Genomic DNA, 15,951 nt, shown 5'->3' with positions numbered 1-15,951 from the left:
ACATTATAATAAAAATATGATAATAATTATTTTAAATAATATCTCTTATTCAAACACATGCATTATAATTTTAAAAGTTATCAACTAGTCTATATTCTCTGTACTTGTCTAAGATTCTAAAGATTCACAACGTGAGTGTCCAAAATTCGGGGATGAAAAATACATAAAAGTTCAGGATAAGGCGATAGACTAGCAATAGATTGAAAAAATTAGTGATTAGTAAGAATCTATAACTTTAAAAATTACAATGTCTATAATCTTTGTATTTTTCTTATCGAAATTCAAGTGTTAAAGTGATACTCTCAAGACAGCAACGGGCAGGTTTGTGAAACAGCGTAACAAAAAATTGCCTCGGTGAACTCATTTCAAGTCCCAGTTATGCAAGTTTCTAGAATTATTGCTAGTATTTCGTTGATAAATTGTTGGTGCTTTTTATTTTTGCCAGTGAAACTTTTTTTTTTAAAATAACAATACAATAAGATAAAATAAAATATAAAGTAACAAGTTATCAGTGAACCGGATGACTCGTTCCATCAACACAGGATATCTAGTGGACAATGATTGATATCTGGTGGTTATAAGACTTATCCCGTTTTGATAAAATTGAACATTCTATAAAATTTTCTTGACAGATCTTTCACATCGGAAGTGACAAAATTTGTAAAGAAAAACCTCATATGCTTCACGCCAAGCAACAAGAAGCACGTGATTTTGTTTTTTTTGTTTTCTTTTTTTTAAGTAGGAGGACTCGAACCCAAAACCTCTCACGTATAATTCATTCTCCTGAACTATCCAACCCATATCTCCCCTCTGACAAAGCTGAATTTCCAAATTACAAGAGATTTCATGCTTTTCGATATTGAGATTGCAGTATAATAGTCTGTGCATTACACAAGTAGTAGTCAAATTATTGAACAAACTAATTGCTGAAAGTGAGTCCTCTTAGATAGATTAAGAAAAAAAAAAGCAAATTACCCAAATAATTACTTGGCCATTCAACTATTAAGAGTATATTTGTATCCACTAAACTATCAAAAGTTAAAATTTGGGACATTTTGTTTAATTTCACCGTTAATTCTAGCATATCTAAGTATTAATACTATGTCTCGTGCATCATGCGAATCCTTAAATCTAACAAAGTTAATAATGGAATCAGACGAAATGGTCCAAAATTTATATTTTTGATTGTTGAATGGGTAAAAACATATTGTTAATAGTTGAATGACCAAATCTTGACTATTCAAAAAGTTCAGTGGTTACTCAAATAGTTTGTTCTTAAGAAAATGAAAAGAATTGAATTAGGGTAAATCGCACAAAAAATCACATACATTTTATTTTTGTACTAGTTTAGTCTCTCATATTTGAGATAAATCACTTTAGATCCTCACCATTTTAAGAATACTAAATTTTTGTCATAAAATTGCATCGGACACATCATGTGAGACTAGATCTGAGCTGAAGGAGAGGGGTCAAGGAAAAGAGAGAGGAGCATGGGGTGGCAGGGGAAGGGAGGTGAGGGAAGAAGATGGTGGTAGGTGGGGAAGAAGAAGAGAAGGGTGGTGGGTGGTGGTGGGAAGGGGTGGTAGCGAGGGAAAGGTGAAGAGGGGGGAGAGAGGAAGAGGAAAGGAGGATGGAAGGGGGTAGGGCAAATGGGGGCAAGTGTGGTGGTGGCTGGCTGCGGAGGTGATGGCAATAGGGGCAGGATGAGATAGTGCCGGCAACAGAAGAAATGAAAATGTCTAGGGAGGGTGGTGGTTTTGGATTTTTTAGGTATAATTTTATAAAATTTAGTAGTGTTTTACTAACAAGTTACTGTAGCTAAAATTGGAGGAAAATTTAGTGGTGTTTTAACTGAGTGACTTGGGCTGATAATGTTTAGCCCCACCTAATTTGCTCTGTTTGGATTGATCATTTTTTAAAAACAAGTTTTTCATATATAATATTACAATAATATATAAATAAAAATAACCTCAAAAATATCAAAAACAACTTCAAAATTACCAAAAACACAAAGAAAACAACCTCAAAAACATAAAAAAAAACATCTTCAAAACACCAAAACATAAAAAACACCAAAAACACAAAAAAATAACCTAAAAAATAATCTCATCTACAATAAAAGTTTTCACTTATATTGCTACAGTAAAATATTTCAAAAACACCTCAAAAAACAGTCAATCCAAATGAAGAGTTAGTATGGCCCTAAGAGCACTGGCGGTTGCCTCCCAATAATTTAGAAATCTCTAGATACCTCTTTAAAAAATTAAAAAATGTCTATAGCCTCCTAAAAATTAGACTTTGCCCCCCACCCTAAAGATTTTAGAAATTATTTTATATTCTATTTAAATGTTAAAATTTTCACTTATATCCTAGAAAATTTTGCCTCAAAAGTTTTTTCAAAAAAATGTAAGAATAACCCCTCAATTATACTTATTTACCAATTTTGTCCCCTCAAATCCCAAGTTCTGATCCGTCGGTGCCTAAGAGCTAGAGGTGTCAAAATGGGTAACTTGGGCGGGTTCGGGTTGGGTAAAATGGGTAATGGGTATAAGTGAGTCAACCCATTTATACCCATGTAATTAAATAGGTATAAATGGGTAAGTCAAAAAATGAATTGGGTAACCCAATTACCCATTTATAACCCATTCATTTTAACTTTTTGTAAACTCATTTAAATTTATTTTTGCAAATTAAGTTATCAATTTATACTACTCTTTGTACCCATTATTATTTTTAAATATTTACTTATAATACTCAATAAGCCTAATTACCAATTTTTTTCCATTTATACTCAATGTCACAAAATTACATATTATTTAATAATTGAATAATAAGAATATAAAATTTTGAACTAAGTACTATAAAAGTTAATATAAAAACTTAATCCAAAAATTTTCAACCCCTAACATTTTTTTCATATATAAATTTAAATTTCATTTTAGAAAGATAAGAAAAGAGGCTAAAACTTATCATAAATTGGTAATGCTAAAAAATGAGCAAGTTAACAAATTAAGAGAAAATAAAATAATAAGATAAAACCAACAAATAATAATAATAATGAAACAAAAGTAGTTAATATGATGACAAAATGAAAAATCTGAAAAAAAAAATGGGTGGGGGAAGAGAAGAGACTTAGGGGAAGAGAATTCTAAATGGATTAATTGGGTTTGATGGGTTACCCAATAATACCCCCATTTATATTCATATACAAAAGTTTAAAATACTCATACCCATCTATTCATGGGCAGATATGGGTAAATTTATTTAAATGGATTGGTTTGCCACCTATACTAAGAGCCAAGGGTTGGAAGACCGAGAAGATAAACTAGACTAGGGAAAATCACACAAAATGATCTCAGAAAGTAAAAGCCAAACCCCACCATTCAGACCTCATTTTTAAAAGATAATTCGGTTACTTTGTTAGCCGTGATCAGGATGAACAACATTTGCATGCGTAATGTAAATGAGCCCTACTTCCCCAGACTCCTCTATTTAAACAAACTTCTCTAGTCAGTTTTTCCAACAATCAAAAGAATAGCCTAGTTTTGAATCAAAATAATGGAAATCCTCATTCTTCTAGTCTTCCCAATTTCACTTCTTCTAATTCTCCTTCTAATTTCAAACAAGAAGGAAAAATCCTCAACAATTCATCATCCACCAGGCCCTCCAAGGCTTCCATTCATTGGAAACTTCCACCAACTTGACACTTCATGCCTTCATAAGTACCTCTGGAAACTTTCACAAAAATATGGTCCAATAATGTTCCTGAAACTCGGTTCCATACCAACCCTTGTGATTTCATCAGCAAGATTGGCTGAAGAAGTCTTGAAAAACCAAGATTTGATATTTTGTAGTAGGCCAAAAATGCTAGCCTTGCAAAAGTTGACGTACAATGGCATAGACATTGCTTTAGCACCATATAGTCAAGAATGGAGAGAGATGAGAAAAATTTGTGTCATTCATCTCTTGAGTGCTAAAAGATTGCAGATGTTTCGTCCAATTCGTGAAGATGAAGTGTCCCGAATGATTAAAAAGATATCTGAACAAGCAGCATCCACTGATCAAGTGATTAATCTGAGTGAGACTCTAGTGTCTCTTGCTTGCTCGATGATTTGTAGGATTGCTTTTGGTAAAAGGTTTGATGAGGAAGGTCGAGAAAGAAGGAGATTTGATGGTCTTATTCATGAAGCTCAGGCAATGCTTGGGGGATTCTTCTTCTCGGATTATTTTCCTTCGATTGCCTGGATTGATAAATTCACTGGAATGCTTGCTCGACTTGAGAGTATTTATGAAAAGTTTGATTCATTTTATCAAGAACTCATAGATGAGCACCCCGATCCAAATAGACCAAAGTCCATGGATGGAGATATTATTGATCTCATGCTTCAACTACAACAAGATGGTTCAACTTCATTTGGCATAACTATGGATCACATCAAAGCTATGCTCATGGTAACGATCTGTTTGGAAATCTTAAACTATACATTTTAATCAATTTTTTTTTTTTACTTGAAGAATAGTTCTGTCACTAAATTATCACCAACAACATTTTCACTGATTATTGGTACTTTGAAAATTAATTTATACACTTTCTGCTTTAATGTTTCCAATTACACTTGCATAATAAATTTTCTTTGTTTATTTTGGAGAAGATTGGCAAGCAGGGGAATTCAATAGTGCTTACATTAAGACATGTTTACACACTACAGAAAATTTGCCTCAATCCAGATATAAAATGCTTATTTCTCTCACTATTGTGATAAGGAAGGTTTCCAATTGAAACATAAAATACATAGGGGCACGAGGCCCGAACGGTTGTTAGAAAAACTGTTCCGGTCAATTTTGTGCAAAAAATCGTTCGGTCGATTTTGTACAAAATGCATAAAATGTAATTTTGTATGCACACAGTGTAACTTACTTTCAATAACGTGTAACTATAGAACAAAATTTTGTAGGTCCTACACATGATGTACAAAATGCAATCTCGATTTTACATTTTTTTTTTGGCCAAATCATGACCATGAACTTTCAAGAACAATTGCTTCCTGCAACCGTTACTACCCCTCCTCCAAATACACTGAATACGTTTGAATAGAAACCTTAAATTTAGGTCTCAATTGAGATGTTTCTGTGATGACCCAAATTTTGTATGTTATGTTATAATCAAAGCTAATTTTTGTTTTCAGTTGTCCATGGTTGAGACAAAAATGCTTTGGACATGTAGGTATTCTTTAGCATGCCTTAGGCAAAAGTTTGGGTTATCTATCCAATCATTAAGATGTGATAATTGTGTTATGTGGGTGACCAAGAAAAATATATGTTCTATGGGATGGACCTAACGCTATTGTTTGTTGCTTTCCAACTAAAATTGCAGAACGTATTCTTTGCTGGGACAGACACAAGTACGGTGACAGTAATTTGGGCAATGACAGCAATGATGCAAAAACCAACAGTCATGAAAAAATTGCAAGCAGAAATTAGAGAAATCATGGGAAAGAAACAAATGCTAGATGAAGATGATGTTCAAATGCTTCCCTATCTCAAGGCAGTTGTTAAGGAGACATTCAGGTTGTACCCAGCCGTACCACTTCTTGTGCCTAGAGAAACAATTGGAAAATGCACCATTGATGGTTATGACATTCAACCCAAGACCTTAGTTTATGTAAATGCTTGGGGCATTGCAAGAGATCCTGATTATTGGGAAAACCCAGATGAATTTTTGCCAGAGAGATTCTTGAATAGTACTGTTGATGTGAGAGGGCAAGATTTTCAATTGATCCCATTTGGAGCAGGCAGAAGGGGCTGCCCCGGGTACCCTATGGGACTTGTAACAGTGGAGCTTGTGCTGGCAAATATTTTGCACTCATTTGATTGGGAATTGCCTCCTGGGATGAAGAAGGAAGACATTGACACAGATGCTTTGCCTGGTCTTACCATGAACAAGAAAAATGATCTATGGCTTGTGACAAAACTCCATCTTTAGTATTGAAGTCAATTATTGATTATCCTAAGCATCTCCAAAGAGATTCACTTTGGTTCTTCAATTGTTTAGCATCTCTTGAATTTCGTAGTAGAAAGAAAATTTGATCCTCAACGAATTTGATATTTGGTTTTAGATTGAATTTCATTAAGCGTGTAAGAGCACTAATTGATGCACGTAAGTTGCACATGGATATTGTGCGAATGCAAACTTAATTTTCGTATACAATCCTTGGTAAAACAAAACTATGTTTCTTAGACCATCATTCAGTTACACTCAATACACTCTTATGTTTGTGTACCTAGAAAGTTAAATTTCCGTTTTGTAATACTTTTTTAAGGATAACCTTTTTTTTTATACAATATTAGGGTACGTTTGATAAAACTGAAATTTGAAAACTGAAATTTAAAATTTAAAATCTAAAATCTGAATCCATTAAGTTAGCGAATTGTTAAGCACTAAATTTAATATATTTAAGTATATATCACATTAAATGATAAGTGAGTAATCTATCACTTATTTTTTGGAACAAATTGTGCTTAAGACATTTAGTGCCACTTAATTAATTTAGATATTTTAGTTTTGGTTATCAAATATGTCTGAATATGTTAAGATCTGAATCCATTAAATTTAAATGCTCAATTAAATTATCAAACAAGTCCTTAGTAGGGCTGTCAACGGGCCGGGTCCGGGCCGGAATTCATTATTCCGGATCCGGACCCGAATTACTATGCCGGATCCGGATCCGACCCGTTTACCCGACGGGTCTTTTATCCTATGTTCCGGATCCGGATCCGGCGGGTCCCGGATCTGGATCCGGGTCTACCCGAACAAATTTACCAAAATTTATAATTTCTAATAAAAATGAGAAAAAAATATATTTGTAAACTAATTTCTAACTAATGCAAAGAAAAAATCAAATAAGAAAAGAAATCAAATTAACTTTATTAAAATACATCACCCTAATCAAATTATATTGATAAATATATATTTTTAAAATTATTAATTCATTTATATCCGGATCCGGATCTAATACGGGTCGGAATACTATATTCCGTATCCGACCCGTTTTTTTTGTTTGACAAAACGGATCCGGATCCGGATCCGGGAAACGGAATTAAATCCCTACCCATACCCGCAATAATTTCACGGATCCGGTCCGGATCCGGGTCTAGACCCGACCCGTTGACAGGCCTAGTCCTTAGCGTATATTTTCTTTTATACTAATAGGTTTAGATCATGCCATAGAATATGAATTCAAATTTGAAGTTCAAATCATGTATTTATGGTATACATCTAAAACTGTTAGTATAATAAAACACTACACTATTAGTGCATGAAAAGTTAATTCATTTTTCAAACAGGTGCAAGACGAATATTTGTTAGCATCCACAAATTATTATCTAATTGCACACATTCATATTTTTTGCATCCTTGATTGTTTGGACATTCTATTGATTTAACCTCACTTTCATGAAAAAAAAAAAAAGAGTACTAGCTTGAGTTCTTTTAACTAGTGTCTACTCATCAGTTAGACAAATCAGTATAATTAGTGTCATTAGTACAAAAATTGGAATCATTAACAACATATCCTACAGGTAGACTAATGAACTACGTTCAAATAATTTTTTTTCTCTTAAAAAAAATGCCTCTCTGAACTCAGTCCAAATCCCCTGTTAAAGGATGCAAATTCCTTGAATTACTGCTAGTATTTTATTTTTGTTTTATTTTACTGCTAGCACACATTGGTAGATCAACAAATATTCAGATGAAAGTTGTGGATTATAACTTAACAATATCATAACTTATGACCCATAAGTAGTGTGGTGAATACTAATCTGTAATTAAAATGAAATTACATTTAGAGAGACTTAAAACTAAGAATTTCAAATTCCTTAGGGCTCAATCTTGCTCACTAGACATATTATTTCATCAAAAAACACGATGTTTACCTGACAATGATTTTTATATTTGGCGGTTAGACTTCTGCAATATATCCTTATAAAATTGCCTTTCCATAAGATATTTGTTAGATCTTTACATTAGAAGTGGTCAAATTTCTAATGCAAAACTTTGTATTCTTCAACCAAAATTTTGCAAGAAACTTACTTTAAATATACGACAAAACTAATGTCCCAACTTACAGAAGTTTAGATATATCTTGTTTTAGTAATAGATTTTTGTCGTCAGAAGTTAGCTAAAATCTCAGTCGTGCACCACGGGTTATATGGCATGTTTCAGTTCTGAAGATGATTAACATGGTCTTTTGTATATTGCACTATCATTGTCAATGGCTTCGAATCGAGTAGTAATTAAATCATTGCTTGGCCCAAAAAAAGGGTAAATGAATTATTAAAAACAATAAATTTTTTTTGTAAGCAATTAAACGAGTCTACTAAAATTGAGGCTTCGAGTCCTCTGTTACACTCTTGTCTTGTCACGCTATTTTTTCCCCTTGTCATACTATTTGATTGGCGTGAATCCGGCAATATTTGGCGTATCTTTTCACTAGATTGGCGTAAACCAATTGTTGGTGCAATTTTGTATATTATACACCAAAATGGTATACGTATTACACCTAATAGTGTTTTACACCAACACGGTGGAAAAATACGCCAAATAGTGCAAGACTTGTATCACTTTCAAGTGTGTAACATGGGTGTAACCGTCATGAGTGTAACAGAGGATCCGAAGCCTAAAATTGATTAAGACCCTATTTAATAATCCAATTCAGGACTTAAAATTTAATGGATTTAGATTTTAATATACTCATATGCATTGACAATAAAAAAATATCTGAATTAATTATGTTGCACTGAATTTTTTAGATAAAACTTGCTTCCAAAATTAAGTGATAAATTATTCACTTATTATTGAACGTGATGTATACTGAAATGTATTGGATATAATATTTAACAATTCAATAACTAATGGATTTAAATTTCGGATTTCAGATTTCAGACTGCAGTTTTCAGACTTTAGTTTTATCAAACGATAGGAATCATTTTAGGGAAATAACACAAGTAGGCCCCTCACATTTTAATCTAGTTTATTTCTAGTTCTTCATATTTGGATGATAGCATTTTGATGCCTCTTATTTTAAAAATGTTCATCTTAAAGTGCCATTGAGGTTAATCTTTCGCCTATAAAACGTGTAGTCCCACAAAATGAGTAACAAAACTTCAATAGCCAAAAAGGAAACACGACGTGGGAAAAAAATTAGGAATTTTTATTGGTTAGAGGATAACTCAAAAAAGCTCTATGCTTCCATTTATCTACCAAAATGATATTCGCACTCTAGTGCAACGTGCTGGTGAAAGTTCACTTTTTAAAAAAAAAAAAAAAATTTACTCTTCCATGCCTTTCCTATCCTCAACTATAAGAAAGAAGGTTTAAACCCTAAATCTGACAATGATGAGGATTCTAAAAAACTTTTCCAAAAAAGCCTTTTCCTCGCAACTGAGTCAATACCCATGATTAGACTATAGACTTTTCTAAAATGGACTTTGGGATTCTTCAAACAAAAAAAAAAGGGGACTTTGGGGGCAAAATTTAATGTTTTTAACTTCTGAGATACCAAAATACGAAGTTCTAATCTTGAGTGAGGAAAATAGAGCTAGCATAAAGTTGTAATCATATGGTAGCGTGGTACCAGTGCCACATTGCCTCAAGCTATAGAACGACCTACACAAAGTTCAGAGTTTTTTTCATTGCTCCACTTTTGCCCCTCTGAATTTTCAAAATATTCTATATAGTTCCACCATTGCCCTTCAAAAACTATTGAAACTTTTTTATAGTTGCCTTCTCCATTTCTATGATGGAGCCTTGAAACAAACATTCCTTCAAAAAAAAAAAATTCTACTATTTTGTATTTCATTTTTAATAAATCTGATTTGTTTAATATTGAACTCCACTTATGTGTCTAACCATAGGAATTACAAGTGAACTAAATATTCATCTAACAATTTGACTAATTAAAAATTAATTGTCTACCGTATGTATCAAAATATACATCTTAATAGTTTACACGTAATATTAACTATTTTACAATTTTTTACCACTAGATGACTTGATAACTATTGCAGATAAAAAATCACAACCTAACAATTTTTTATTTTACTTTTGCAATATTGAATAAATTGGTTCATGACTATTGAACTTATAAGAAACATTTAGTTGCGCTAAAAGTCTATAAATTACAAATTGTAAGTCTAATATAAAATTATTGCGTCCCTTGAACAAAAGTTTTGGCTATGTCACTGCATAAATATTATTCACTAGTGCAATCATGTCCACTTTGGGGGAGGGTAGGAAGTGGAGGAGGGAATGAAATGTATTACAATAATGTGGTTACCAAATTATACTCTCAAATTTGAACAGCAAGGACTTAATATAAAAAAAAATTATTTTCTAAACAACTACAATACTTAAATTTGCAATTAAGACTTTTGAAAATTTTGGATGACAAAAGTAAATTTTATGACAATAGTGCCTACCGCACAACATATTTTCAAGTTTGGAGGGGCAACTAATTAATTTCAAAATAGTTTCTTAATGTAAAATTTCGTGGTACAAATAAAGTATTTAAAATTCTAGGGGGCTGCAAAAGAGATTTTTAAAATTCTTAAGGTGGTGTTCCTTCAATCCTTCCTGGCCTCCTTTGTTCTGTCCTTGCACATATGACCCCCGACTTCGGGTATCATCTTAAAACAGCTCTGTTTCAGAGCCTCAAGTTTATTTGTCCTTCAATGACTCTAGACATTCAACCTATTCAAATTTTGGAAAAGATAACCAGGGAAAAGTTTCCCTTCTGAGTATGTCAATATTCAAAAGCAAGGGTAAATAGAGCACTGGTGATAATAGTTGGAACTTGACATATATCTTTATGGAAATGTAATTATTTATCGTTAAATTAATATTTTATGCATTGACAGTGTAGCGATCTTTTTATACTATTAGTTACGGATGTATGTTACATATGCATAATTTAAATTTTAAATTTGACTTTTATGTTTATGTGGTAATGATCTAAACTTATTAATGTAAAAAAAAAAATTGTACATTGGCAATGTATAAAAAAAAAAAAAGATGCTCTATATTATATATTTTAGCCAATTCTATCTATCTCCTAAGTTGACAACTACGGATCAAAGATATGGCTATGATTTTGGGGTGTCAGATATAGCGATGACCAGCATTTGTTTGATTATTTCCTTATCTGATCTTTCAATTCTGTTTAGGTTGTCTTGTCACCTTGATCGTGGAATTAATGATTTACATTTTATTGCATTATCTTTTATTATTATTGTGATTACTTGATAACGTCTTACTACAATTGATTAAGAGTAGTTAGATTATTACAATATTATACGTAGCTATTATCTATTGATGCTAATTAATCACTTTTAAGGGTGATGGTTACGTTTCTTGTCATCTAATTTTTCATCTTTGTATATGTGATCCATATTTATCCTCTTGCATGACAAATCTAATCTAGTTGACAGAGAAAGAAAGAAAAGTTCACAAACTGAGAACGAGAAGTGCGATTTTTTTCTTTTTCTTTTTTTTTTTAAACCATGACGATACTTCATTTTGTGACTAAAGTTCGTAAAATTGGTCAGCTATGAAGAGGTTGGTGGTAATGGCCAACGGCATAACCTGGATAGACAAAATTGTTTTGACACTCTAAAAATATTGATAGGGGATAATTACAAAAACTTGCCTTGAGATTTTTAATCGTATTACTTAACGCTGTTGAACTTTAAAATAAATTACTAGCCTTCCCTACTTTTAAATTTTTTGCAACTCCATCAACCCAATTCAAAACATAGGATTAAAAAAATTCATTTGAAAATGGACCTTTTGCTATGATCCCTTAATTGTCATGACAAATTAATTTGATCCCTTAATATTTGAAAACTTAACTAATATAGTTCTTTGAAATTAACAGTTCTTAATGGGTTGATAGATCCTTTAATAGTTTCCATGTCATAATTTGGGCACAAAACATTAAAAGTTTAAAATTTTTAAGGAATTTATAAAACATTTAAAAAATAAGATGAAATACTATTTAGGTGAAGAAAGTAATGTTTTGCACCTTGAAAACATCTTAAATAAGCTTTTAAATATAAGCACTTTGTCTTTTTGTTTTTTTTCACACCATTGGTCTGGACAAAAAAAAGTTTGAAGATTCTAAACAACTTAAAAAGCTCCTTAAATTCACCTAATACACAATGTACTAAAGAAAAGACTTTTCTAATTGATGCCTGTAGGGTACACGATGAGCACATCAAGAAATGAAGGTGGCCCAATATTAAAGTTTTAAAATCACCGCTTACCCTCTTAATTGTAACACTTTAACAGAAGTTTTTCACTTTTGCCAATTCCTTTTTCTGTAACCCTTGAGGCACCAAATAGACAAACCATAAAATTGTTTTGTAGTTTGAAGACATCAAAAATAAACTGTTAATTGTTTGCTTGTATCTTGAAAAGACATGCTGCTTATGATTGCTATTGCTATACTTTGTCCTCTCTATATTTTGTCTTCTTAGACTTGCACCTTTGCGCTTTTTGTCCTCGTTTTCATCATTTGGTTAATATAATTATAATTTGTAAATTTGTAAGACAACAAAAGGATAATTTTGAAAAGAAATTTATCTTATGTCTCCCAAAAGTGAATCTCTTAATCATATATTTTGAAATGGGTCGTAAATATTACAAAAAATTAAAAATAGGGGTGGTTAGCAATACTTTTCAGAGTTTAGGGTTGCTAAGTCATAACATTAGAAATCTCAGAGTTTAGGGTTGCTAAGTCATAACATTAGAAATCTCAAGAGAAGTTTCTGAAATTAGTGAGTCTCATTAATGATATCTAAAAAATTGTGAATACTTAAGACACTATTCTTTTATGTGCTTGAGTACAGAATTAATTTCTCCTAAATGAGGTACTGCATTTAGTTCGAATTGCTAATCAAATTCATTCATAGAAAACACCTATGCAGAAGTAACTATTAAAAAAAGTTTAATCTATTCTTTTCTTATTTTTACTTCTTTCATAATAAAGGAATAGACAAAAGTAGAATATTGTTGGACACATATGCAGGGGCAGAGCCATATTGTAGACCTATCAATGGGTTGGGTACGGGTCAGAATTGAATATTCCAAATTCAGACCCATTTTAGTATACATATTTTGGATTTGACTTGTATACACGACAGGTCTTACATTTGATCTTCCAGATCTGGTCTGCAGCTCACATATACGAGTCGGGTCGAATACGGGTCAAATTTTACAATAGATAAATAAATAAATAAATAAATAAATATTTTTATAATTATTAATTTATTGTATAATAAGTACTATTGTATTAATAAGTATATATATTATTATAATAATAAGTAGACATTATTGTTATAATAAGTATTATTGTATTAAGAATTATATAATTTTTTATAATTATTAATTTATTTAAACAGGTCCGAGTCGAATATGGGTCGAAATGCAATATTTCGTATTCGACCCGCTTTTTTATTAGAAAAATGGGTTAGAGTTCGGGTCGACTAAATGAAATTATATTTGAACCCATACCTGAAAAAAAAATAACAAGTCCAAGCTAGGTCTGGGTCTAGACCGTACCGTTGACAGGCCTACCATACTGCCTTAAGCCATAGAACAACCTATACAAAGTTTAGAGTTTACATAATTGCGTCGCTTTTGCCCCTTCAGAATTTCCAAAATATTCCAACTAGTTCCGCCATTGCCCCCAAAACTATTAGAACTTTTTATAGCATTGTTGGGGAAAACATTTTACGGTTGCCCTCTCCATTTCTATAACGGGGCCTTGACCCGAAACATAATACTATTCTGTATTTCCTGTCTAATAAATCTATTTGTTTAATATGTCTAACCATAAGAATTACAAGTAAGCTAAATATTCTTTTGACAGTTTGACTAATTACATATTAATTGTCTGTTATGTATATCAGAATGTACATCATATAGTTTTATGCGTAATATTAAATATTTTACTATACCATTAGATGACCTGATAACTACCGCAAATAATAAATCATAATCTATACATAATTTTTTATTTTATTTTTGTAATATTGAATAAATTGATTCGTCCCTATTAAACTTGTAAGAAATACCTAGTTGCGCTGAAAGTCCACAAACCACACATTGCCACCCTCCGACCAAATGTCCTGACTCCACCACTACACATGAACTAGGGTGGAGTCATGTCCACTTTTTAGGGGTGGAGGAGGGAATGAAATGTATCACAATAATGTGGGTACCAAACTATACTCTCAAATGTGTACCGTATGGACTTAACATCCAAAAATTATCGTTTTCTAAACAATTAGAACACTTAAATTTGCAAGTATGACTTTTGAAAATTTTGGATGACAAAATTAAATTTTATGACAATGATGTCTATACACAGCATATTCTCAAGTTTGAAGGGGCAAGTATTTAGTATCAAAATAGTTTCTTGATGTAAAAATTCATGATACGAATAAAGTTTGTAAAATTCTAATGGGGAGCAAAAGAGATTTTTGAAATTCTTTTGGTGGTGTTCCCTCCCTGGCACCCTTTGTTCTGTCCTTGCACATATGGCCCTAGACTTCGGGTATCATCTTAAAACAGCTATGTCTATTAGGTACCCTATGTTGAGATATATTTCAGATGTCATATTTTTAGAAATGTAAAATTAATTAGGAAACGTAAATAAACGCAAGGGTAGGTAGGTAAAATTAAATAGAAAAAATATATAAATTCAAGGGAGGGTAATAATTGTTAGTATATATATATATATATGGTAAGTTAGATGAATGTTAGGTGTATTAACGAGTGTTCTAATAGCGCCCATTCGAAAAAACTATATTCTAAAGCAACGGAAAACAGTGGTAGATGTTGGAACCTGACATATTTCTTTATGGAAAAGCCATTTATTTACTATTTTGGCCAATTATTACTCTTAAGTTGACAACTTGGGGTCAAAGATATGGCTGTGAATTTGGGGTGTCGGGTACAGTGATGCCCAGGATTTGTTCGATTATTTCCTTATCTGATCTTTTAATTTTGTTCAGGTTGTCTTGTCACCTTGATAGTAGAATCAATGATTTACATTTTATTGCATTATGTTATATGGCTATTTTGATTATTTTACAATGTTCTGATCAAGAGTAGTTACGATAAAAATTATTACAACATTATAGGTAGGTATTATCTATTGACGCTAATTAATCACGTTTAAGGGTGATGGTTACGTTTCTTGTCATCTAAACATGTGATCTATGTGTGTGTGCTGGAATCCGAAATCTTTCAATCATACTCTCTCTTTTCGAACTATCCAATCCATCCTTCCCCTAAGTTCAACATATTTGAGAACGAGTTTTCCAAAAAAAAAAATTTTTTTTGAGAAAGAGGAGTATGATTTTTTTTTCTTTTTTGCCTTTTAACTATGACAATGCTGTATTTTGTGACCAAAATTGCTAAAATTGGTCTGCTATGAACAGGTTGATGGCAACGGCCAATGGGAAAACGTGGATGGAGAAATTTGTTTAAAACTCTAATAATATTGACAATGAATAATTACAAAAACCTACCATGAGAATTTTAATAGTATCACTTATCGTCCCTGTACTTTAAAATATATCACTAGCCTCCCCTATTTTTGACATTTTGCAACTTTGTCAACCCATGTCAAAATGTAGGATTAAAAAACTCATTTTAAGGAAAAAAATTCATTCGAAAATTGCCCTTCTCTTATGGACCCTTAATTGTCATGACAAACTAATTTAATCCTGCAAGATTTGAAAACTTGACGAATGTGGTTCTTTAATGGAAAATTAACCATTCTTAATGGGTTGATAGTTCCTTTAATAGTTTCTGTGCCACAATTTAGACACAAAACATTAAAAAATTTTAAAAATTACGAAACATGTAAAAAAATCACACAAAATACT

At 31.8% G+C, this 15,951-nt stretch overlaps 1 protein-coding gene across 1 annotated transcript; it reads left to right on the top strand.

Annotated features, from left to right (window-relative positions):
• The first annotated feature begins 3,412 nt into the window (after positions 1-3,412).
• Positions 3,413-6,205, top strand: LOC113723600 (5-OH-xanthotoxin synthase-like). Its single transcript, XM_027246616.2, has 2 exons — positions 3,413-4,452; positions 5,375-6,205. The coding sequence occupies exons 1-2, from the start codon at positions 3,559-3,561 to the stop codon at positions 5,981-5,983; spliced, it is 1,503 nt and encodes a 500-aa protein (XP_027102417.1). The 5' UTR covers positions 3,413-3,558; the 3' UTR covers positions 5,984-6,205.
• Positions 6,206-15,951: the final 9,746 nt, after the last annotated feature.

Source organism: Coffea arabica, chromosome 6e (genome assembly GCF_036785885.1).
Source record: "Coffea arabica cultivar ET-39 chromosome 6e, Coffea Arabica ET-39 HiFi, whole genome shotgun sequence".
In the NCBI taxonomy this organism is placed as follows: domain Eukaryota; kingdom Viridiplantae; phylum Streptophyta; class Magnoliopsida; order Gentianales; family Rubiaceae; genus Coffea; species Coffea arabica.
The sequence above is the reverse complement of the archived record's forward strand: the minus strand, read 5'-3'. Positions and strand labels throughout refer to the sequence as shown.

Bases quoted from the DNA above. Each gene is read 5' to 3' on its own strand.
- LOC113723600 (XM_027246616.2), top strand. From the start codon at position 3,559: ATGGAAATCCTCATTCTTCTAGTCTTCCCAATTTCACTTCTTCTAATT. The intron at 4,453-5,374 runs GTAACGATCTGT...CTAAAATTGCAG, and splicing joins ACATCAAAGCTATGCTCATG to AACGTATTCTTTGCTGGGAC.